The sequence below is a fragment of the Ruditapes philippinarum genome, unplaced genomic scaffold (genome assembly GCF_026571515.1).
Source record: "Ruditapes philippinarum isolate M1 unplaced genomic scaffold, ASM2657151v2 ctg5326_1_1_1_1, whole genome shotgun sequence".
Taxonomy (NCBI): domain Eukaryota; kingdom Metazoa; phylum Mollusca; class Bivalvia; order Venerida; family Veneridae; genus Ruditapes; species Ruditapes philippinarum.
Window position 1 is genome coordinate 3,768 of NW_026859417.1, and position 25,347 is coordinate 29,114.

Consider the following 25,347-nt stretch of genomic DNA (forward strand, 5'->3'; position numbering starts at 1 on the left):
ATATAGTGTATCTCATATAACGCTAGCAGTAAATTACACACTTTGGTAAATTAGATTTCTTTCCTTTGCATAACCACAAAAATGACAACGGCCATTTTGAACCTATATAGCTACATATCTAGGTATTTTAATCTACAATAGGTATGGTATTGTATATATTTCACGAACAATTTCAGGGTGCCAAGGAAATGTCAATTTAATTCGTTTATTCGTTTGTGTTTTAATACGATATTATGCTTTACCAGTTTTGTTTAATTAAAGAAATAAATGTCACTACATTTGTAGAACTGTTCGTAAAAGTAATTGAAAAAAAAGACTTCTTAGCCAGCAAATAAATGTAGTGCCTTTCAACCTAACAAATTCTCGTAATATGATTTTCGGTGGGATCCCAGACTGAAACCCTTAGCACACTTAGCGGCAATTGAATTAGCTATGCGGTTATTGCCGACCAAGATCAGCTGGCACATGGACGCCATCTGATCATTATCTGCGATATAGGCAGTACATAATTTTAATATTTTCCTCAAGAATGATGAATGGATTTGTCTAGATTAAAAGATCTAGTAGTGGTTGTAGGATTAAGAACATTTGACTTTTCTATACATTGAATGGAACAAGAAAAAGTGTCATTTATCTGAGCCTGGGGTCTGTTCATATACAATAGTGGTAACTATAAGCTATTGTGCACGCTCCCTATCACCGACTGAAGCAAAATTCAACATATAGAAATAAAAATGGTGACAATTTAAATCTAGAAACATCCATATTTGTGTTCATACGTTGGCAAAACTAAACTAATCATGCCATATCATGAATATAAGATAGACAAAAATTTTGACAACAGTTTAATTTGCAAAATGCAAATAAGGAATAATCGATGCATATATTTATTATAAGCAAATCAGATCAGTTTCCTGCAGTTTATGAGATTTGTGCTGACATCTTTGAATATTCTTGAATTTAAAGCAAACAAAATAAAAAATATGACAGCAGAAAATGTCATAGTTTGTATTGTATTGGATTAAGCATTTGCATGAATAATAATGTCCGTTATAGATGTGCATTAAGCTTTCAGCAGAGGAATATATTTTAAATCAGATATAATAGATTTCCATAGTTACGTTACTGCAATACATTGATAGGATTTAAAACGAAAATAGTTATAAAAAAGATAATTTATAATCTACATTTAAGATCGATAATAACAATTATAAACAAACCTTGAATCAAGTAAGAACTATAACGAACAATGTAGTGGTGTATTCTTTCGAATTGTATATTAGAAACAATGGAGGAATGCATATCAGTTTAAAGAAACAACAAATAACATATTTCGAATAGAATAAATGTTTCCACATTAGCTTTAAACCAATGTTAATCCGCACAGTCGTGTCTCTTTTACCTCATTCGCGCATCCATATTACATCGTAATTGGCGTAAATATGTTAGGTTAGGATAAAATGTGTCCTTTTTTTCTTCCGTTTTCGATTTGGTAAAGGTGGTTATCCCCGATATATTAATTATACACCTTTACTTTGTCAAACTGTACGAATCTGTTTTTTTATTTTATTTTCCTTGTGTACCTGCGAGAAAGAAGAATATGGTCTGTTCTGTTCTGTTATGTTATGTTATGATAAAACAATTAGATAAAATAAAACAAAGTCAGTTAAACATTAAGAATTTATTTTGATTTCATCAATAATTACATGCTAATCATGCTATCCACACCTTTAACCCTTAAATATAAAACTTGTTAAGAAATATATATTAACATAGTGGAAAAAATAGCTAATTATTAAAAAAAACCACACACAAAACACAAAAAAACATCGCTTAACCATAGAAAAATGTAAGCTGTAGACACATGTTTCGGTCTTTCACAATTTCTTTCTATCAATACAATTTGTTTATAAAACTGATTTGAAATTATTTATGATATTTTGATGATAGGTATTTGATTGAGATCGTAAAAATGAAATAACTTTGTTTTATTAAAGTAATAAAGTTGTCAAACATATAGTTACACATTCAATATAATATAACACAACAAATTATTTGAAAGAATATACCTACTTTCAAACATAGTGATTTCCATATTTATTAAAGGTTTTCCTATTGCATTTTGGAATTTCCAAAGTTAAAATGAATAATATTTTCTTTTAAGTTATCGTCTACTGTCACAAAGCAATGTTTCAATAAAATTCTATGCCAATTTAAAAACATTACAAAACAAGCAAATGTTTCAAAGAGTTAAAAAAATACCACTTTCTCAAAAAACCAAGAGCAAATATTTAAATTATTAAAAAACAAACCATTCTCCATAAAAGGCAAAAATTTATGTTGTAATATAAAATTATGTAAAACATTTTAATGACATGCATACCTAAATTTCTTTGAGCGAATATACATAATCTCAAATTTTGAATTTATTTTGAATCCTGTTGAAAACAAAGTGCTAAATATTATTTATGGACTTGTATATCTTTAATTGAACAAAATTGTCATCATTAAAGATGCATGCCTCCAGATGAGAAAAAAATATTTCAATAAATCAAACCTGAGAAAAAATGTACTAAAACGTTAGGAAAAGTAAAAAGATTAAAATTTTTAGTAATAATGTAAATGTTTTATGCGATTAATGATAGATTTTTCAGTATTTATAAGCATATTTCTACTGCTTTACTAACGCAGTAAAAGCTATTTCCGAATATTTTGACCTCATTTTGGTAATTTACATGTGTATGAGTGTTGTTTGTAATATATAAATTGCTTCTTTTTGTAACTTCACAATATATCACTTATAAAAACATTATCAAAATTTTCATGAAAATTAGCATGAATCTGGAGGCATGGTGCTATACGGGAAAATTAAAAAAATTTAGGGACTGTAAACAGTACAAACAATGACAAGAAGGCTTGGTCTGCACTGGTCGCATTGGTAGTTTATCAGTTGCCGCCAACAGGTTAAAAGTTAAAGTTTAATATATGCAATTTGCCCCCAGTTTGCACCCTGTTCTAACGAGCAGTTGCCATGTAGCGACATAAATTTTCATAAAAGCTAAAAAATATACAAAACTTAATACAAATGAACAAATTTACTACTAGTTTAAAAAAATAACAACATAAAGCAAAGTTTTTTTTATCATAACCTTTTATGTACAAAGTTTATTATCAAAAAGCTTTACATAGTTAGCTATATACAATTAAAAGACACAAAATGTTTGCAGGTAAGTTTGTTTTACATAGATAATGCTGACTATGTAACAATGTACTAGATGAGCAAAGAACACTATATGCACTTTAACCGGTGTCTTGAAACACATCAAAATAACGTACAAACAATTGAAAATATATGTGTATACATAAAACAACTTTTTTTAAGTCTATTATTCTAAGATATTTAAAGAGCACGTAAGTAAACGTACTTTTACCATTAACAGAATTATTTCTTTCATGTTAAATTAAAGGTTTCAATGAACAGTTAAAATAAGAGATATAAAGTTTGAGGAACAAACACAAGAACAGTAGTTTGTTTGGTTTATGTTTGCACATTATAATCATAATAATAATGATTTTAGAACAAATAAGTTTTCTGAACATTCTTTAATGTCTTTACATAATTTGTACACAAATAAAATATGTAATGTATAAACACAAACAAAAAATTAACATATATATATTAGAGAAAATATAAATAAGTGTAACACCGCAATACTTTGATATAAAGCCAGTTATTTGATCATTTGGTATGTAAAAAGTATTTCACAAAAATGTTTATGGAAGTTTAGAGTCAATCACTTGAGTTTGCCTTGTTGCAAGATGTTAACACCATTGTGAGCTCTTCTTTGTTAATTTTTCCATCCTGATTGAGGTCACATTTGTCTAACAGAATCTTCTGACAGTCTAACAGATCGTCGGCATCGTAATCCTGCAAACGTAGGAAACGGTTGTCATATACTTAATCATCTTTTTACCTCAGTAATATTTTGCAATACGATATCAAACTTTATATTAATTACACTGTGAAATATTAATACTTTTGTATATGACATAAACCATTTGCATAAGACCACCCATTAATATTTATGCACTTATTCATGGTTTTGTTCATGCCTTATTTAACTCAAGAAATTTATCGCCAGTAAACTGTTAATGTATGTAACTTTTGTGTACCCATCTATTCATCATTCCTGTATTTAAGTTATCATAATGTCATAAACTTAAACGAGCACAAAAGGGTCAAATCAGAAATATTTTCTAGGAAATCAAAAATAAACATAGCTATTACACTTACGTCTTCAACGAGTTCCATTAGGTCTTTCAGAAACCCATGCAGCTCTTCGTTTTCTATATAACCATTTCTATCCTATAACAATTCAATGATAATAGGTTTAATAACTTAATAAATTGCTTTTAGATTCCAACAATGAACTATTTTTTTTTATCTCGAATATACATGGTCTAATATGTCTTTTAATTTTATACTTGGTATACAATGTAATAAATAAAAATAAATAATCATTTTGCACAGTTTGCAGAATCAAATGACACTGAAAATGTTTTATGGAACAAATATGTACATTAGTAAACCTGAAGCAACACATTGCGAAAATATAACAATTCTTACCACGTCATACAGATTGAAAACCCTATCTATGTCATCTGGCGATAACCTGCTACAACCCTGAAGCAAACACATAAAATGTTCACAAACTTTCTAAGTCCTTAAATTGCTTAATGTGTGTAATGAATTTATATTTGAATTCACAGTTAACTATTCGCAGTTTGAGGGATTTCAATATCCAAACAAAGATTTGATCAACCAACAGTAAAGAGCCTGGTCGGTCAGACTGCATGGTTTGGCTCCATACTGGAGGCATACTTTTGTTAAAGGATAGATTAAAAAGCCGATGTTCATTTTCTAAAGAAACACATCTTAGCACACATATTGAGCTTATTCCATTTCAGATTTAGATTTAATATATAGTGTATTATTGTGAACATTATTGAATAATTATGAAACTACAATGTGATTTATATTGAAAAAATGACAGGCGAGAATCATAGTTTATCAAGATTATGTGGTTATAGTAAGTTATTTCTAATATGTGTATATTTAAAATAAATAGTAACACTATAATCTGTTTTTATATTTAATTTGAAAAAGGACCGTCTCCCAAGGGTAAACAACTAAAAAGGTTAAGATATACTGATGGTATATATAGAACGCAAAGCCAACAAATAAAACAATATGTATATGTAACCAAAGCGGGGTTGGTAGTCATAATTAACATAAAATGTGGCATTTGTTACGTACGCTATTTTTGAAAATCCCTTTTAATGCATAATGCTTAGAAAGTATGAGTTTGCTGTCACTTTAATATCAATTAAAAATGTACAAGAAATGGAGTGTAATTAATATAGAGGTATTGAATGTATGCTATGTGTGCCTCATGAAGTTTGGTATGCTAATGATTTACATGTTAAAATTGTTTAAATGTATAAAGCAGATGAATAAGACCTCGTATTATATTATTATAATGTCACAGAATAATGTACCTAAAACTCTTGTTCACAAACAATTCAAACTAAAATGTAAATTATTACACATACTTAAATCATCCAAGTATATCCACATAACTTATAGTTTATGAAACTTGAATCTTAAGATACAGTTTTTTTATGTGACATGAGCATTGAATTCATTAATTAAGCAATATAAACCTGCTATAATATATATACATAATACCAGGAACCCAGCATAATGCAAATAACCTTTGGCTTTTTACTGTTTGTCATGATGTCAAACATATATACTTACCGCCAAGAAATCCATTTTCTTTGTCTGAATAGATAAAATGCTAACTACATGTATATGCTTTACATTTTTATTAAGTAAATGAATGGTTTAATTATGTTGTATCGGTTATTTTGACACTTTGTTTCTATACTAAACTTAATTATTTCATGTGTATTAAATTGTTTAAAGAAACACCACTATGGCTTGCAGGAATGTAAATGTTTTTACGAGATTTACGTTCTGTTTGATGAAGATCAGGACCAGAAATGTTGCAAATAATCAGATCATTTGCACACTCCGTCTTTCGAGAATCATTATTTTAATTGTAAAAATGGCTAAAAAATTGAAAGCGATTAAATGCCTTTAGATTATAGCAAAAACACAAATTTTCTAACGTATTCTTAGTATATTTCTTTATTTTCTTTTGCATATCTTTACGCTTAAAGTGCTTAAGCTGAACTATAATAGAAATTCATGGTTAATGTTTTTAAGGCATGTGAACTTCAGATGAGTTCCTTTACATTTTATGTGCTAAAATGTTTTATTGAGCCGTGTTGTGCGTTCTTCGTGGACGTCATTTTACCTCTTACGTATTAGATTGAATAAATTAAAATAGAATAAACAGCTGTTTACAAATGATTTGTCAAAAGAAAAAAATATTAACAATTTATTTCAGGTCACACATATATTGCAATATTATGACAAAAGCTACACGAGCTATACACATCAAAGGCGTTGATAACAGACAGACATTTGGAACGGAATGTCGAGAGGAAAATCATAAAATGAAGCGACTGTGTATAATTAAAAGCAGCGTAAAAATACGATATAGGACATTTAAGGATAAAATTTGTTTGATAAGCTGCAGGAGGGATCTTAAAAGGAAACTTGAAGGACTTTTCATGGAACTTTTTGTTGTATTTTTTAAAATAGTTGAATTGGTCACAAAAGCAAATACACTATTCTACGATAACACAAGTTGAAAAGGACAGATGATATTTAAATCAAATAAATGCAACGTTAAGCTGGAATATGAATCATAACAATAGTTGTGTGCTAAATGTAATTAATTTCAATTGATTAAGTTGTTTTCAAGTTAGTTTTACACACCTTTGTTAAAATGATTCTTTTACGTCCATTTTATGTAAGATTGATTGAAATTTTTCAATAGAAAATGAAACACTTGAAGCGACAATGAGGAAGAAATGATTCATTGATGATCATGTGTCACAAATATTTTCTAAGGAGTGGTTCTGTTAGATTTTACAATGGATTAAACACAAAAGTAAATGCTACATATCTATTTGCGTGTGACGAGAATGCGGAAAGTTAAAAGGTTTTCTACTATACCGTACACGCAGAGATGAAGAGGGATTATGAAAGCTATTTTTACCGAACCAACCTTGAAAATGGGTCGACACAGGAAATTCTCCTTCACTGGGAGCAATCTGTAATATGGAGAAACAAATCAAATCTAAGCTAATTAATATGGCATTGATAATGAGCCGCGCTGGATCCATACTGTTCGCTTACAAACCCTATAACAAATAGAGAAACTGATAGCGAACAGCATGGATCCTGATCATCCGCGCAGACTGGTTTGGATCCATGCTGGTCGCAAACCCATTATGTTGGTTTTGTCATAGCGCGGCTCATTAAATGTATATCAGTTGTACATATAGATATATTTGCAACGGATTTTAACATGACATTTTATTTGTTATAAGTGGTTTTTAACAATAACAACAATGGGAATGAGATAACAATTAATCAGCCATATACCTGCTGAACTTGTGTAATGTATTTGCCCTGCCTTTACTTTAGAACAGCACATTTGAAGTTTGAAGAATTTTAATATCGAAATACAACAGCTGGGCCATAAACAGTATAGAGCCTAGAAAGACTGCAGGAATCTACAGACTGATCTGGTCAAAGGCTATTCATTTTTGGATCCTGTAGGTTAAGGGTCCAAGAAAGTTTTGATAAATATAATTCCGAATTCAAGTTACCTAAATTGTCGATCCTACTCTTATCATTTTATGCAAAAACAAATGCATAGAATAGAACGAAGTTATAGTATACAAACAAATTGCGGGAACGATACACAAAACAACGCTGTGTTTACTTAACACATGCATTTCTTAAAAGGTTCTTTACTAATTTTGCTGTTTTCTTAAAGGTGAAATGTTTTTTTTATTTTCATCATATAAAAGCCTTTTAATTTGATGTCTGCGAAAGGAACTCATTGGCCCTTTACCTGAACCATTTTTATTTATTATGTAACATTTTGACAATTAGTAATGTTATACTTAATATCTAGTATTGTGTATGGAAGACACACTATTACTTTGTTTACATTTTGTTACTTTTATGACAATTAATTTCACATTTAGCGCTTTTTCCTCAGGTGATAAGCATCTAAAATGCTCATAAACCATTATTTAAACGCTATGAAACATTTGTTTGCCCTTCCTAAAGAATGAAAATAAAAATTATTCCGGAGGCATAATGTGCTTTTAATATGCATACATAGCCGATGAGAAGATTATTTCTGTTTTTGCATAACATTTTAATGTTTTAATCAATAGTTTTCTATTTCATCACTTACTTTGCCATTTCACTTAGTTGAAGTTTTCCGTCTCGATTCCTGTCGAATAGCTGCAACTGTAAATAACAAGGACAAAATGCAAATGAATATAATAACAACATGAAGTTTCTTGACATCGATTATTTCAAATAACTCGATAAAATTGGTAATGAAATAGTTATGGGTTATTCATGTTGACATTCAATTTATTTTATGCTTCTGTTTAGCTGCAGATCGATCTTTAAAAGTGATATTTCATGCACAAAGTTAAAAATACAATAGTTTTATGATCAAGTGGTATTAAATGAATAATACACAGCTGGCAAGGTGAAAATGGATATTGTAACCTCCCAGAACTGGTGCAACTCCTGGTAATATGCAAGATTCAACGATAAGCAATATCCATGTCACCCCGACAGCTATATGTTATTTATTTTACTTTATTGAAAAATTACATACGGGCTTATGTTACAGTTATGTGTCCTTGGGTGATATAAGAAATACCTCCTTTTTAAATAATGATCCTATGTTTTAGTTTGCATAAAGTTATGTTAGCACAATGGATTTCGTAACATTGTTTTTGAGTTGTCGGCTAGTACATAGTATGTAAAGCCATTTACAATTGTTTTCTAAGTTAAATAATAAACGTTTAAATTAAGCGTCGCCTTCCATTGCGTTATGGCAAAGTTTGTTCTGAACAATATCACCAGGTTAATATTCCCTTCAATGACCGTCAATCATCGTAACACGGGGAATAATAATACCAGTTATATAACATAAACTCTAACATACCATTGTGTCAGCATAGACGATAAGCTGTTCCTCGGATACTTCCGTGTCTTTCTTTGATCGCTTAAGAAGATCATGTAGGAAATTCTGAAATATAATTAACTTAATTGTAAAAACACATCCGTTAAATGAACATTTATTGGGGCATTGTGTTTATTCAAAATTTCTTTATATGAACAAATACTTGTCTTTTCGTACCTTTTTCTTAATTTACTTTTGACTAAAATAAATGTTTAAATCTATACCGAAACTGTTGCATAAACTATTTTATTCGTTACGCTAAAGGCATAACAAATGCTTTATTTTTTTTTCTTAAATTTCTTTATGTGTCGTCTAGATAAGTGTTCTGATATGAGAGTTATCACAAAGCTTAGATGTTAGTCTATTAAAAACAAACAATTAAGTTATGTCTGTGTTTAAATTGTTTGTATGAAACGAGAAAGTTATTGTTAAAACGAAACATGTTTAGACAAAGAATATTTAACATACGCTGGTAAAGTATAACAGACCTATAAGTTTAAGTTTCAAAACTTTACATACTTACACGGAATATTCAAAATATTTACAAATGTTCCTTCGAAATGATAACAAAATGCAATATAATGCTTTGATAAAAGTAATGTTAAATGGAGATATAAACCGAGTTCTGAAAGTTTGTGTTTCCTTGAAAAGAGTTGTATCAAAGTTTCAACAGCACAAATATCTGTAAAAGTGACACTTTACCTTAAGTTCGTCTGCCTCGATATATCCACTGTGATCGCTATCATATTCCCGCCAAATCTGTAAATATTATAAACACACACTTTGGAATAATGGCAATAGTCATAAACATTTTATGTCTTAATAAGGTTTCAAAAAAGTTAATCATTGGCAAATTTTTCTGAACTATCTTTTGCTTCTACCGATTTTTAGCAATGAGCACATTTATAGTGGTTTAGTATTTCGATGGAAAACAAAAATACTACTTTGTTTTCACCTCGCTACATTTATGATATATACGCTTTACTTTTTTCAGGCAAGATATATCTAGCTCTTTAACCATTATTGCAACAATATAAACTCATGATTGCCCTTTCTATAGCAAGAACTATTTACTTTTTCTGATGCATAATATGCCTTTAACATAACTTTTATTTTATCTGATATAACTAGCAAAATTTAATAACAATTATAAACAACAAAACCTATTGATCATACACTTTTATGCAATAAAAATGTTTGATTCAGAAGCAAACATGACGCCATTTAATTGTGGAACCCCTAGGTTTACCTTCATAAACTCGACACTCGAATCTAATGGATGATCTCTTCTGAACAACAAAAGGAAATTTTGTTCCATTGGAAGTATCTGAGCAAGCTGTAATAGAACATTTTAATGTTTATTGATTTTTATTTCATTATCATTATATTCGCAAAAGTTAACAGTTCAGAACATACATTCATTGTTTTCCAATAAATCTTTATAGTTAATATACAAAAACGAAAATAACACATACTTAATGATGCCTATATGTGGTAATAATGTAACATTACGTCATTTCCGTCTTACAATTACATGTAACTCGTTCAAAGGACTCCACTAAGGTGATATGACATGGGAGGGTTTGAAATATTTTTTTCAAACTTTGTTTAACACTTGATAAGGATCTAGGCCAATAAATTATATTATACAAAGTTTCAAATTGTTTTTCCTGAATAATCTTTTTCAAGACGCAAAGTGACTCGAAAATGAAAATAGTTGCACGGCTTTTAAAGCGCACAAAAATGAATTAATTGAAATCATTTAATTCTAGGAATATTTTTATTATCTCTTCATTTTTTCCCATTTTTAGTGAACCAGTTGATCTATGATTTATTTAGGAATTTCAAATTATATATTTTTAGACCTTTGGGGTCATTTCTTTCGTCGAAAGAATAACTAACCTCGGCAATGTCAATACGGCCGTCGTTGTTCTCGTCGAAAGCATTGAGCACAAGTTTCTTTGCATCTTTCAATGCAGAATCAGATATCACCTGCAAAGAGTTTTATGACTGTGTTACAAAGCATAGTATAGAAGTTTAAGATATTTGGTCCATTAATTTGTATTTATATAGTGGTAATGATTCTTACCATATACATAAAACAATTATTGATGTTCCTTGCATTTTAATTCTATGTATTCCATATGTTTCATGTTGCAAAGACTTTTAAAACAATTGAATTTTGGAAAGACTATATTGTTTTAATTTGTTTCTATATTGTTTTCCACACTACAAAGTACTACAATCTCTCTCTCTGCATAGTGTATTGAATGCAATTACATTTTATCTGAGGGTTACCACTTTTAAAATAAGTCAATCTATCAAAACCTCTCCAAGTGCACTCAAAATTCTAAAAAAAGCTTAAAATAAGTATATGTCAACTACTAAAACAGAAGCTCTTAAACCTATCGACGCCAGACACTCATTATAAGTAATTACTGCACCAATCATATTTTTACACACTCTAATCCTATAAAATGATTATATCCTGAACATATCTAATCCAATACATCGAAAGAAGTCAAATCGGAGGAAATTAATGTCTCGAAAGGAAACCTCTTAGAATGACTTTTGTGTGAATGATGTTTGAGATATAGATACCTAAAGCATCAAGGTTTATATGAGATTACGACATTAAACATGAGATCTCTAAATATGATGACAAATGTGGTTTGTCATCATTTGGATGATTTTAAAGCTTATACCATTAAAATGTTGTGCATTGTGTCTCTTGTTTCAGATGTTTTATCATTATTTTCTATGCCAAATATTTAATGCCATTTTTTAAAGTACTTTTGTTTGTTTAAAGGAATACATGTTATTTACAAGAACGAAGATGATAAAATTCAAGTAAAGTGACGGGACATGGACGGATGTCATATTGAAATTATCTGCATTGATATTTGATCTTACATGTTTGGGCTCAAAATGAATCGGTGTAATCGAAAAATTACTTCATAAAAAAGAGTCCTTTTCTTCGAACAAAGTAAATATGTTGCAAAGGGTAACAGTCTTTCTAACATTAATTACACTTTGTTTGATAAATGAAAGACTAAGGAACAGTTTTACACTATATCCACCTTATACGATACCACGTGACCATTGAACATCCAACCGTCAGCAAATGATTTGTAAAATTTAATTTAACTATCATATAAATAACATATTAGATTGGTATGACTCTTACTTCAGGTCCGACGTCTGTTGTGTTAACACTTGTTACTAACTCCTTCAAGAAACCATCCAGCTCACTGTCCTCAATAAAACCATTTCCTGAAGTGAAATTAATTGTTGTTAACGTTAAAAACATATTCTTAAATATTTTTTTCACAAAGCACATAACAGAAAAAAAAACGTATAATTAAGCCAATAAAACCGTTAAATTGACTACATGTGCATGCGGCTGTTCTTCGTGTATATCTAGGAAATATATGTCTCTTTGATGCAAACAAATTAATAAGCATTGAATCCTACGGTCAGTCCCACACACCGACTCTCCAAACCAGTGTTCGGTAGCCGATAATTACTGCTCAGTCAAATATTAGTTCTTAAACCTGCATTTATAGTAATTCTAATCTCAATGCCTTTTATACTTCTTACATATTAGATACACATTTAACTGCTTTAATGGTGAATTTGACTTCATTTTTGATAAGTGTAACAACTGCCATTTCTAACTATATAAAATGCTGTTAGGGATACATGTGTTTTTATTCATTTGTGTCACCACTATGATGTTCCTCATGATAGAGATAATTGAATATCTATTCATCAGATGACTCCACATTTTAGTAGATAAAATAAATTGAATAAAACAGCCCCGCTATCAACCAGCTGTGCAATACATCAGTTGATTGATGTCATTCAGTATATCCTGATATATAGTACTTAATATATTGTGGACTTGATACGTGTTTGAATTTCTATTGTCATAATGATAATTGTGTCACGTGATTTTTTTATTAGTATCTATAAATTAGCGTACAATATTGCCTCGTATTTTCGTATTATCTCATAAACAACATATACACAGTCAATTTATTGTCAAAACATTGTTAATAACTTTATTTATTAAAAATCAGAATGTGAAAGGGTTAGCACCGGTCAAGAGCCGTTACAGTGTCTAGTAAAGTGACTTCAATGTCGATTTGATTCGTTTTACATTTCCGTTTGGCAATTCAGAGATAATTGTATACTGATGAGGATCTGAACTTCTGGGATTTATCAATCTCAAGTATATTGATTTCGCTCTTCTGACAAAATTAGCAAAAGAGCTAAAAAAGTAAGCTTTTTATATAGCCATTTATACATATGCATACGTCCCTTATGGTTTAGGGGTTGCCAAAATAATTGCAGCCACCATTTATTGCAGAATAACTGCGTGGTCGTTAGAGACGACTAAATGGGTTTGAATTAATGCAGTCTAAGCATTTCTTAGCTGCGGCAGGTGGTGAGGTATTTTGACCTCTGATGTTGCTTTGAAGTTTGTGTTTGAATATTTTCATTCCCTGTTGCTGTTCTAGTAAATTTAGTCCTTTCTTAAAATAACAGTCAGGCTTTATGACACTATGTAATTATACTGTGTTACATAAAGTCTTAACAAATCGTCTGTATATGTACTCAAAAGATGTTAATTCTACATTAGCAATTATCAGTATTTTCAAATTAAAAATTTGAGTAAAATACGTCTTAAATATATATATAAGGTTATCTTTTATTGGAAATAATAAAGATATGAAAATATGATTTTTGTTCTTAACATTTTTCATTTAGTTTCGAAATTCATGACAATCGACTTTGAAAGTCATGTTTATCATCCTTGGAAATCATGAAAACAAGCATTGAAAGCATACCAATCATTCCTTAAAGTCATTAAGAGACAGAAATATGTACATTTCAATACCTCTAATGACAATCAAATACATCTGGGGCAATTACCTTTGCATGATTTCAATAAAACACGCTCCAACTATTATTGCTTTCTCATTACCTTACGTAACATGAAACGACACACAATAATGCATTCACGTTCAATAGGAAAATCAATGCCACGAGAAATAATCATACGAAAATACACTCCCAGTGAAAATATATTATGTCTTGTAGTTGTCTCTGGAACCAGTATATGATACACAATCTGTTACAGACACCGGCTGTTTATTATGGCACTCTCATTCACAAAAGATCTTTACTGTGACGATTTAGACAAGTTTTATAATGCAAAAGTATATTATACTCTGATTCTAATTTAATGAGCCACAGCTTCCTACAAACATTTAATAGATTTATCATTTATCACCTTAAGTTAACAGAATTTGTAAAATAAGCATTATTTAAGCATTTAGGGGAGACTTAGTCAATGCAATGACTAAGGGAAACTAAATCAGTGCAATGAAGTCATATAGCTTTTTTGTTATCTCTCTATTACATTTCCTGAACATAGGGTAGAATTGAAAATGAGGATAAAAATCTATAAAAAATCAAGAATTTTGCAACACTAGACACAACATTTTAAAAAGACCTTTAATATCATTAAATGAATTATGATGCAAAAGGGTAAAAGATATAGCAGTAAACAAACCAATTAGCTGTATTTTGTAATAAAATTCAATATAAACAATTGAGTTTTGCGTTTGGTATATTGGTTTTCATGTTTTATAAATACTTGATAACTTGTTGCCGTTGGAACAAATTTACACATTGTGATTTTAATTTAGTGTATTCCCTGCTGACAGATGATATGACAAAAGCATAACGATTGCTTTTGTTTTTATTCGATATAAAATCATTTGGTTGCAATTTAATCAGGTATCTTATTTTGAGATGATTCTATCCTGTCAAAAGCATTTATTTGAAAATGAATTTTAATGATTTCATATTATGTTTAATAAATGAGCATGTCCTATGAAAGCTCAGTTACTGAAAAAATCACTCTGTCGTAAAATTTATATTAATGTTTGATGAGCTTTTAAAAGCTTATGAATAAGCATTACTGATATTTCAATTTTAAATAGTTGAGAACTTCTTCCAAATACATTATTTATTCTGTTTAATTTCTCTTGCGATAGCAACAGTTGTTGGTTATCTCTAGTATGTATGGGCGTTATTCAACCCCGTGGTCTGCAACTGTTTCCACCTTGTTTGATTCCGCGGAAGTTTGTAAGTCAAACGCAACAGACAACGTTGGTAAAGGTAAACTACATTTGAACAGACGTAAGTAATTTAGGCAAACGAACTTTATGTGCAAAGTATTTAATTCTATTGAAGTTTAAATCATTTAAGACATTCTGTGCTATGAAGTTTTATGTTTTCTCATTTCGATATTTGGACAATGAAGGTTTGGTATAAAAGTACCAGATCAAATTTTGTGACTTTACTGAGTGTGAACTTACATACGCTTGAAAACGATTTTCCCAATTTTTGTGTGTAGTGTTTATTTGAAAAAGTGAAAATCAGTAAAAATTAGAGACATTTAATTATTGATGCAAATTGTGTTTCAAATTAAAACACTTGCAAACTGGTTTCTTTTTGCATTTAAAAAAAACTTATTCTAATCGTATCTAAGAAGAAATAATGATTGATTGTTATAAATGCAATTTTGTATCATAATGACTGAACTTTGGTTAGAATTCATGGAATTCGTTTAATTCCTTACTTCCTTGTTGACTAATTACAATAAACTCTTCCTGAGTACTTTGTTTGCGTTATTTTATTACCCCCAATCAACTAGATTTACAATGCTATTATAGAATCTAAGCTTGATTGTTTTATAACACCTTTCTCTTCAAGAAATGTTATATTTCTTTTTCAACAAAAAGAATTAAGGAATAATGCTAACGCAGAAACAGTCAATTATAGCAAAACACATTAAGAAAGGATTGGTTTAAAACTGCCATGACAAGCACGCCATATATATTTCACGAGAAAAATGATGAATTGCAATCATGACTACTGCCATCGATTTTCTGATGAAGAAAGATGACAAGAAATGATATTGGTATCTTGTTCCAGATCAGTTCACGAAGAGTGGATTAAAAATTTAAAACTGTATTTCCAGATATAGCGTTTGGCTCTAAGACGGAAACTTAGAATAAATCTTTGACGGATCAGAGTATCAAACAATCAGAGTATTGATCCAACAACATAAGCAAGCACCTTTGAAATCAAAATATGATCTTGCAGATCAATTAACAGGACTGACCTTTACTGTCATGAGTTTTTTAATTTTGATGTAACGTTATTAACTTAAAATTTGGTAATAACCTATCATGTTCCCTCAATTCATAGATGTTATCTGTCAGTTAAAATGCCTCTAAAATAGAGATGATGCATGGGAAATAAAGTACAAAGTTGGTTATAACCTGTGCTTAAGATACTGGATAATTAGGAAAAATAAGACATCTAACGTCGATATACTTCATGTATAATTATCTCAATAAATACAGCTACCCAAACCACTTTCATTGTCTTTTAAGAATGCAGAAAGGCCAAAACAATCATTATAATTATTTGAATTAAAATGTTTTCATCTCTGCTTTCTAAATGCTATACTGCATAATTTGTAAGAGTGAAAAGACAGATGATTCTTTTGCACTTTGATGTTGTGGTTTTAAGAGTATCTTGAACCAGAACCTGTAATTGACTTCAAAGTATATTAAAAGGTTATGATGGCTTAAGCGATATATGTGCGTTGAACGTACTTTATTTATCGGCCAGTTATTACCGGTTGAATAATAAACCAAATGGGGTTGTCTGGTCTGATATTTAGTATACATTTACATCTTGCTTACATCACACAACTATTAAAAAATAAATTCAGATGGATTTAAAAAAAATGCAATAATCTAAATAAAACCCGCATTTATTTGTAATTGCAATATACTAGTATATACAATACAATACATTCAGACTTTACATAGTGAAGACTTCATCGTTTTGCGCAATGTCTTTCTACATAAATCAGCAATCTGTATAATTAAGTTTGACAATCGCAATAATGACAAGACAGCATATATTGAAGACGATTCAGCTGGAGGGCAATCAAGATCGCTAAGGAAATGTATTTGTATGGAGAACTGAATAAAAGTTATTAAAAGAAGTAGAATAATTCTCGCACTAGATTACCTATGAGATGCAAAATGAGAGTTAATGAGTTGGTAAGAATCTCACAATAGTACCAGAATTGTAAAGAAGTTTGGTTTTAAATTTGTTTAAAAGCAAGCATCACAATGGCGAATAATCGACTAACACAAATAGTACGGAAACGTGTGATTTTAAAACAATTTATCTCGAATATACAAGACTCAGTATATACAGTAATTTAGTATATTTCGCTCAGTTAATAGCATTGCAAATATTAAAGGAAAACATTGTATGCAAACTGTAAACATCGGTTCTCCTAAGTAAATGTATTTGCCACCTAATATGCATGCTGAAAATGAAATTCTTAATACTTATATAATATTTCAATACGTTTGTACGATCTGCATTAGGCAAGGTGTTACATTATGATACACTTTACAGAGCAATATAATGTTTCTCATCTCTGATATAACAAGCTGTTGTACAAAACTGATCAATTACAGTAAGGTAAAAAATGAATGATGCTTTATGTCACTAATGATTTATTGTTTTTTTTTATTTCCAGTTCATAGGTTCTTTCCTTACAATTATTTATGCGTTTCGTGCATCAAACTTTTTTTCTGGTTCTTCAGGATAATTGATTCTAACACGTTAGCGTTGAAGAAAGCCGGTGCTAGAGGACGGGAGAGGGTTGCACTTTTAACACTCATCAAACCAAGTATGCAATGTTACTTTTATATAACATTATTATCTTTCAACTTATTCAACCTTTGCTCTACACGATAAATAGACCATATCCATATTGGCAATTTTCACTAATCGATTTGAATATATTGCCTTTCAACTATTTGATAAATTGTGAATAAATTTAATAGAAAGCGACCTCATGTTTTATTTATAGAGAAATGATAGCTATTCGATATTTTATATTTCGTCCAAAAACAATTATATCTATAAACTTTGCTTTGCTCCTTGGGAATACACACATGAAAAATAGATTATGGTGATACTCTCGGAAGTTAAATTAAAAATATAAGCCAAAGAAAAACAACAACACGAGACGATGACGACAGCAACAACAAAAACAACAATAATAAAAATTATAATAAATATCCGACCAATAAAGTGCATTTGTATGTAGTTTTAATTAAAAATGCTAGAAATCAACATTTCATTATTTTCGTACCTTCACATGTATATATTAATATGAATGGAACAAAATGCCGTGACATAATTCATTATAAAGAGCGATACTGTTTATATATGATGATATAAGCAAGCTGTTTCAAGTAAAGCGATGGTATAATGAAAAGTAAAGAATGAAAAAGATTAATGAGTTATTTTATTTTTGTAACACAGCTGCATTTCTATTATTCATTTATCAATTTTCCGTGTTTGTGCTCTTTCCTTTTGCTAATCTATTTGTTTATAGCAAAGACGAACAAACATGAACGATTCATAATGTGTCGACATATGGTATTCAAAGCAAAACAACGACCAAACAATTGCTATTCTGTTTTTATTTTCCTATTTTGTTAAATTTGTATTTTTACACTGATACTATGAATATTCCATCAATATTCAAGTAGTTAAATGATAAAATGTATTTGATTGATATCTAATATTTTACTTGTTGAAGTACGATAAGGGTGCAATGTAAATATCATGTGAAGTATCAAAAGATGATATCAAAAGGAATACATATTGCATGTTTGAATACATCGGGCGCTATCGAAATAAATAACTGAAACAGATAAAGGACTATTTTCATTATGTATGCAACTAAGAAAATATTGACACAAATGCATTGGTAGCCTATCTGAATGTAACATAAAAACTATGCTGATATATATTGAAGGTTAATTAAAGAATTAAAGGAATTAAAATCTTCAATAAAGCCAAAAAAATATTATTTTTTTCTATATCGAAAGTATTTTGCCAGTGGACATCAAATGCAAAATATTACGTTCTTATAAACTCCGCGTTTACATATCAGCATGTCTTTTCGTGCTTCGCGCACTTTGATTTTGAAATTTGGCCGCGACCCCTTACGGTTATAACGAAAAGTGACAAGTTGTAACGATAAAAGATAAGAAAAACCATATTGCTTTCCAAAATCTTGTCGATTTCGCGAATAGGATATTATGGATTTTTGAGGCTATGAGCATACAGGATGTCATATTATCCCGCCCGCTAATTGATATACAGTTTATTTTCGTATGGTTTGGCTAACATTTTTTTGTACTCTACGTATTTTACCTACCATATATACGTATACAGGTTTTAGTTAAAACCATCTTTAACAGTCATAAAATGTTATATGATTTTTCCTTGGCTCGGTTTGTCAAAAAGCTACACGACATCCGAGATGTAGCTGTACAAAAGATACAAAGAACTTTCATTGAAAATAATGTTTATGCATTGGTTTTGGTAGAAGGCGGCAGATCAGTTTTCTTTTAATAAAAGCTATATTTACTTGTTTTAATGTGAATGAAATATGACATCTTTTTAATTAAGTCAAGAATCTGTATGTAGTATCTATTCAATATTAAGAAAAGTCTCAGAAATGCTCTTTTATCTAGCAATAAATTATAACATCGGGCTGAATATAAAAGAAATATCTCAAAGACAATTAAATATCGCAGACAAAAATCTGTTTTATTATTGAAAACAAAACGGTAAATATTTAGTTTCATCTGAAATTAGACTTTTTCACAGAATGTAGAGGAATATTCCACTTTTATATATAGTACAACAGGTGAGAAGAGCAAAACTTTATTGTACTGTATAGACCTTTTTACGACGAGGTCCGTTGCTATGAAAAAATCGACCGGATGTAGTATTTTCTCGCTCATGCGCAATCTGCGTAGGACAAAAGAGCATCGCTCTATATAGAAATGTAGTGGAAAGTTCATAAACATTTCCGAGTTTGTTAAAGTAAAACGTATAAAATTATACAAAAGCGTTTTACAAATATACAAAGGATGCCTTATAGCTTTGAGGCCAAGATTGCTATAAAAAGACATGGAAAAGTTGATTTTTTAAAAAACCCTTGAAAAATAGAATAAAGAACAACAACAACAACAAAACAACAACAATAAGAAATATATAAATGTGTATTTTAACAGTCTATTTAAAGCAAAAATAAATTTGTATTTGGCCTGTTTGTCTCAACCACAGTATACCTTAACTATTAAAGATATTAATGGACTGATGGTGAGTATCTCATTTAACATTAATATGTAAATTAAACACTTTTTAAGACAAGTTTTAGTAAGCAATATTACCGTACGAGTAATAGGTCTGCATATAGTATTTACAGACCCGGATGGCGATTTGAAAACCGAGAGAGTGTAGCGATCTGTAAATGATATGCAGAAATATTCCGAGTACGGTAACTATCTTACCTACATGCCATTTTGTTTCCGTTTTTATTTGTTTGGGTCGTCATACCAAACAAATAATGGAAGCGAAATTTCAGAGCCTGATGTTCTTATTTGCAAATGCCGAAAGTAGTCCAAACTCCTCGAAGCGGTTACTTCCCTTCATATGTACATTAACGTCGAAAAGTTCAGGGGAGATCACGGCGTAAAGATTGTCAAATGACGGGCGCATTAATTTTCGTAACGAAAAAATAGTTCCCGATTGGTCGAAGATTTCTAATATTGTGTTATTCTTATAGATATACATGCTTATATTCAGCTCCATGATTATTTACTTCAGTGTTAAACAACAGGTTTACCGTGAACAAAATATATCGAAATCAATAAGGGTTACAAACTCCAATTTAGAATAATATGGTATTCTTAAGGCTGTTATCTTATAGCTCCACGTGGTGAGGGGTTTACACGCTCGCTTTGGAACCGAGAGGACTGGAGTTCAAAACCCAGTTCAGGCAGCGCGTTTTTCTTTCTTTCTTTTTTTTAGCCAAATAAACATTGAATTGAATATCAGTGCAGTGTTGCAATTAGTCTTACTATAGTTATAACACTGGAAACAGCATTGGTTACACAATACAAACAAATTGGTTTATAATCTCACAACCTTCACCTTCTGACATTCTGAGACCCAAACAAATTCAGCGCCTTCTGTGCTTTGTTTAATATACTTTTCTCACAAATAATACTTTCATTGAAATATTTGTTTTAAGAGTAGCAGCCTTTTGCGCGAATTCATTTATTTTAATTTGATGAACATGCACTATAAAATATATATTCCTGCATTACTTTAACATTCCTGCGTTACGGGGTGTACAATGATTAATCGTATGTGCATGAGTTTCTCGACTTAACAAAATTTTCTTTGGTATAGAGAAAAATAGCATGTCAACGTGATGGACACTGGTACCTGACGCGAGTAACAATTGTTCCACAACGAAAGCGCGAGGATGTTTCTCTACGGAAATAAAAAAAATCGAAATACACACAATATTTTGATTACACAACCTTGAGAATCCAGAGATACACATTATTTGGCCGGAATTTCCAGCGCTTAATACACATATGTAGCGCAGTTAAGACTATCAGTTTTATTATTAAAAGAAACTGAAATATTTTTTTTGTTATTTGTAAAAGACTATTTTGAATGACTTTATACGTAGAATGTCTTTTTTCTCCAAACGAGGATGGAAAACTGTGTTCACATTTATGTTTTTATTGATTATTACATAGAGGATATTTGTTTGTTTGTGTGTAAGATGAAATTTTATTTATTGTGTATTTCATGGGAGGAAAATAGATTCTAATTGAGTAAGATTCAGAGGGATATAATTTGGATTTGTTAGTCATACACCTTTTTAAAAGAAAGACAACTTATTTGAGGATTGTAACAGACAAAAAATAAGTGTTGACAGATGTGAAAAAATTCAGAAAAGGAGCTAGGAAAATGGAAAACTTGGGAGCTTGCTCAAGAACGCTGGGTTGTTTTACTTATTCTTCGAGTGATGGCTGTCAATGCTTTTCAATTTTTCATAAAGCATACGGCAGTTATTGCTCGTAGGATACTTTAATATGCCCAAATGTCATCAAGAGCAGTTTTGCATGGGGAAGGAATGTATTTTTCAGACTGTAAAAATGAAACAAAAAAATTTAGAGACGAAATTTGGTGATTGGAATTTGAATGAATAGAAGTAAGTTTTCTTCTTTTTATTACTTTTGACATTTATCAATTTCAGCTTTGCTTTTTCTTTAAACAGCCTGACATTGTCAGAATTGTCAGCAAAAATAAAATTGAGGTACCACATGGGAAAAATCTTAAAAAAGTAGTTTCGTTATTGAAAAGAGTGAAATTATATTTTGATAATTTTCACTGTGAAATTACCAAATATAATTGTCACGGATAAATCAGTAATCCACTGAAAAGCATAAAATAAATACGTGTTATTGTTTGTATTTCTTCAAACAAATAGTATAAGTATAGTTAAAGCTTTATAGATATGCTACGTTTTTCGAATGATTTAACATTTCGGCTTTAGTATTTATTTGTGCATGTTACAATACGAAAACGAATTCTGTGAAAGTGATGCTCACAGAGGGCGGGCATGTTTAGCATAGACGACAACTAAGCTATTTTCCTTACATTTCAGGACGGCTGAAATTAATATCTATAATGGATGGAGGCGGATTGAGGGATGAAAACTTTAAGTTTTGTAATTGTATCTTATCTCTAGGTCATACTGAAGTATCACGTCATATTTAATGACAAATGAATTATTCAGCTTACTTTCAACTGTCATAACAAAGTAAAACATTTTCATTGTGATACATTGTTGTATACTCATTTGTACATTGACTCTCTTTAATGGTATGCTTCAGGTACGGGCTAATAACAATTGTAAAGATGGAAGTTGCAAGAGTTTTGGATTGTATACTTCCTGTGCTAAGTTCTTTTTCATAAGAGCAAAACTTTCTTACAGGACTAACTAATGTTTTGTTAATCGAGGTTTCATTGTTGAGCAAACCTTTATCACCAATCACCATATCTGCTGTTTTTTTCATACGTTTCAATTTAAATATAATAGTTAACAAGTTATTATTTTTTATCTATAATAAATGCTATAGGCAGTAGTATGATTATTTTATTGAAATAAAGATTAAAAGCATTTATAATAAAGCATGGAAAATAAATTTACATAAATGTATGTTTGAAAAATAAAGACACTAGTAAATAACAGAGTAGCATACAAGCTATATTTAAAAAGTATTAAAGTTCTAAGTTCAATTTGAGCATAGGATTGAACTCGACAGGGTTTTTTCTTCTTTGTTTACATTATACTAACCAAGCAATGTTGAAGCAGCAAAATGCACTGTATATAGATTATGGCACTAAACGGTACATAACACAAGGAACAATTTTGCTCTTATTTGTTATCTGTAGATACTAGACACTGTAGCTAGGTACTATTCGACTGATTGCTAGTGTTTATTAAAACCCCTACTCACTACAGAAAATACCATAGTGGAATTGGTGATAACTTTGCACATAGTTACGAGTATTTTTTTTTTTCAAATTGTATTACAGTATTTATATGACAGAGACATTCTTTGTTACAACATGTTAAGAATCGACAATAAGATTTCGTAAACAATATAAGTTTACTGTTTATAAATTTTATAAAACATATTTAAAAAGATATAGCTTTATACCATATTATATCAAATTGCAATTCCATTGGAGATGTTTGAAATACTATTGTTTTTTTTCTTGTCGAACCAGAAAAATCAACCTAGAATCAACAAAAAAAAAAACCTTTCTCTTAAATAAAAGTTTATGTTGCACCCAGACTTCATGGAACATTTGATTCTTATTTATAATAAATGAACTAATTAAAACGCTGCCACAATTACACAACCGTTTGATTGTTATAGCGTTTCAGCTCTAGTGTCGTGTTTTGTTTCATATTCGAAGCAGAAACATTGTAAATGCCAACCTAATGTTTATTCCAATTACCATTTCCATTGCAGTGAACTTCAGAGGCCAAACAAAGATATAATCGCTGGAGCCGGATTAAAACAACGGTAGACCGACAAGTAAGAACACGCTGTTGTGCATTTTAATTATTGTCAATTCAGATTTATTTCCTGTATTGTTTTTTTAACATCTGATAAGGACTTAAGTATCGGCTTAGACACTAAAACAGTCATTTAGAATGAACGATAAAACGATAAAAATGCCAGCAGTAATGTTACAGATATTGATTTTGGTTTAGTAGTCATACGGTTCATTCAATAACTGAAAACAAAAATAAAAACTAAACATTAAAATTATGACGGCAGCTTGTTTAATTCCCATGTATGCAAATTAATTTTGTTTAATATTTCTAGTTAAGGGAGATCCTTTGATAGCAATAAAACAAAAACAAAACAAAAATCGTCGACGCAGATCGATATAGTATGTTAATGTAAAGAAATGGACTTTTTTTTATATCTTTACTTATATTTGAATATTATTGCATGTTTAAATGGAATTAACAGAAATATAACAACACAGGGACGAGAATGTTCTTGAATTAATTGCTTTTTGAAATAATTATGATCTATAAAAAGAAAGAAAAAAAACTGTCTTTCACTTTTTTTATTTTTCATTCTTTCACATAAATTGAAAATAAATCATAATTGTCTGCTTTTTATCCATAAGCAGACATAACGTACAGCAAATCAAAGTGCAACCCACATATCTTATATCAATTTTCAAACTAAGTACTTTAATATCAGCTACTCAAAAGTCTTATCGCGTTTTTCAATTTCTATTTCAATAAAAACAGTTGCACCCCGAAATCTTTTAAAACATTTGTCAATGCTTATGCGTATGACAACTATTATATATCATCTCCTTAGTGCAATAACAGAACATAGTTACTCTCACTAAGGTGACGGTATATTCCCAAAGAATTTTATACCTTATTTGTACTTTGCCTTATAAGATATTTATATATCTGATGCGCTTCCCATCACTGCCTATGACAAGAAGCACGGTTTTACATATACATTTGTATATATATATGTATATTTATATAGATTATTTTACAGCTTTTATCACAGATGAATAATCTATTTAATTTGTATGCAGT

The 25,347-nt window shown here is 30.0% G+C and overlaps 1 protein-coding gene across 4 annotated transcripts in view; it reads right to left on the minus strand.

The window, feature by feature from the left end:
• Positions 1-1,666: 1,666 nt before the first annotated feature.
• The window catches only part of LOC132756422 (calbindin-32-like), a 28,779-nt gene continuing 5,098 nt past the window's right edge, over positions 1,667-25,347 (minus strand). The window contains exons 2-12 of one of the 4 annotated variants that reach the window (XM_060747494.1): positions 12,385-12,470; positions 11,100-11,189; positions 10,447-10,533; positions 9,900-9,956; positions 9,180-9,263; positions 8,409-8,464; positions 7,203-7,248; positions 5,822-5,845; positions 4,628-4,684; positions 4,295-4,366; positions 1,667-3,928 (exon numbers count right to left, since the gene is read on the minus strand). In XM_060747494.1, the coding sequence (XP_060603477.1) occupies positions 3,791-3,928; positions 4,295-4,366; positions 4,628-4,684; positions 5,822-5,845; positions 7,203-7,248; positions 8,409-8,464; positions 9,180-9,263; positions 9,900-9,956; positions 10,447-10,533; positions 11,100-11,189; positions 12,385-12,470 (797 nt within the window). In that variant the 3' untranslated portion in view covers positions 1,667-3,790. Of the gene's footprint in view, positions 3,929-4,294; positions 4,367-4,627; positions 4,685-5,821; positions 5,846-7,193; positions 7,249-8,408; positions 8,465-9,179; positions 9,264-9,899; positions 9,957-10,446; positions 10,534-11,099; positions 11,190-12,384; positions 12,471-25,347 lie in introns of all 4 variants that reach the window. The other 3 variants (XM_060747493.1, XM_060747495.1, XM_060747496.1) reach the window with 3 other exon arrangements.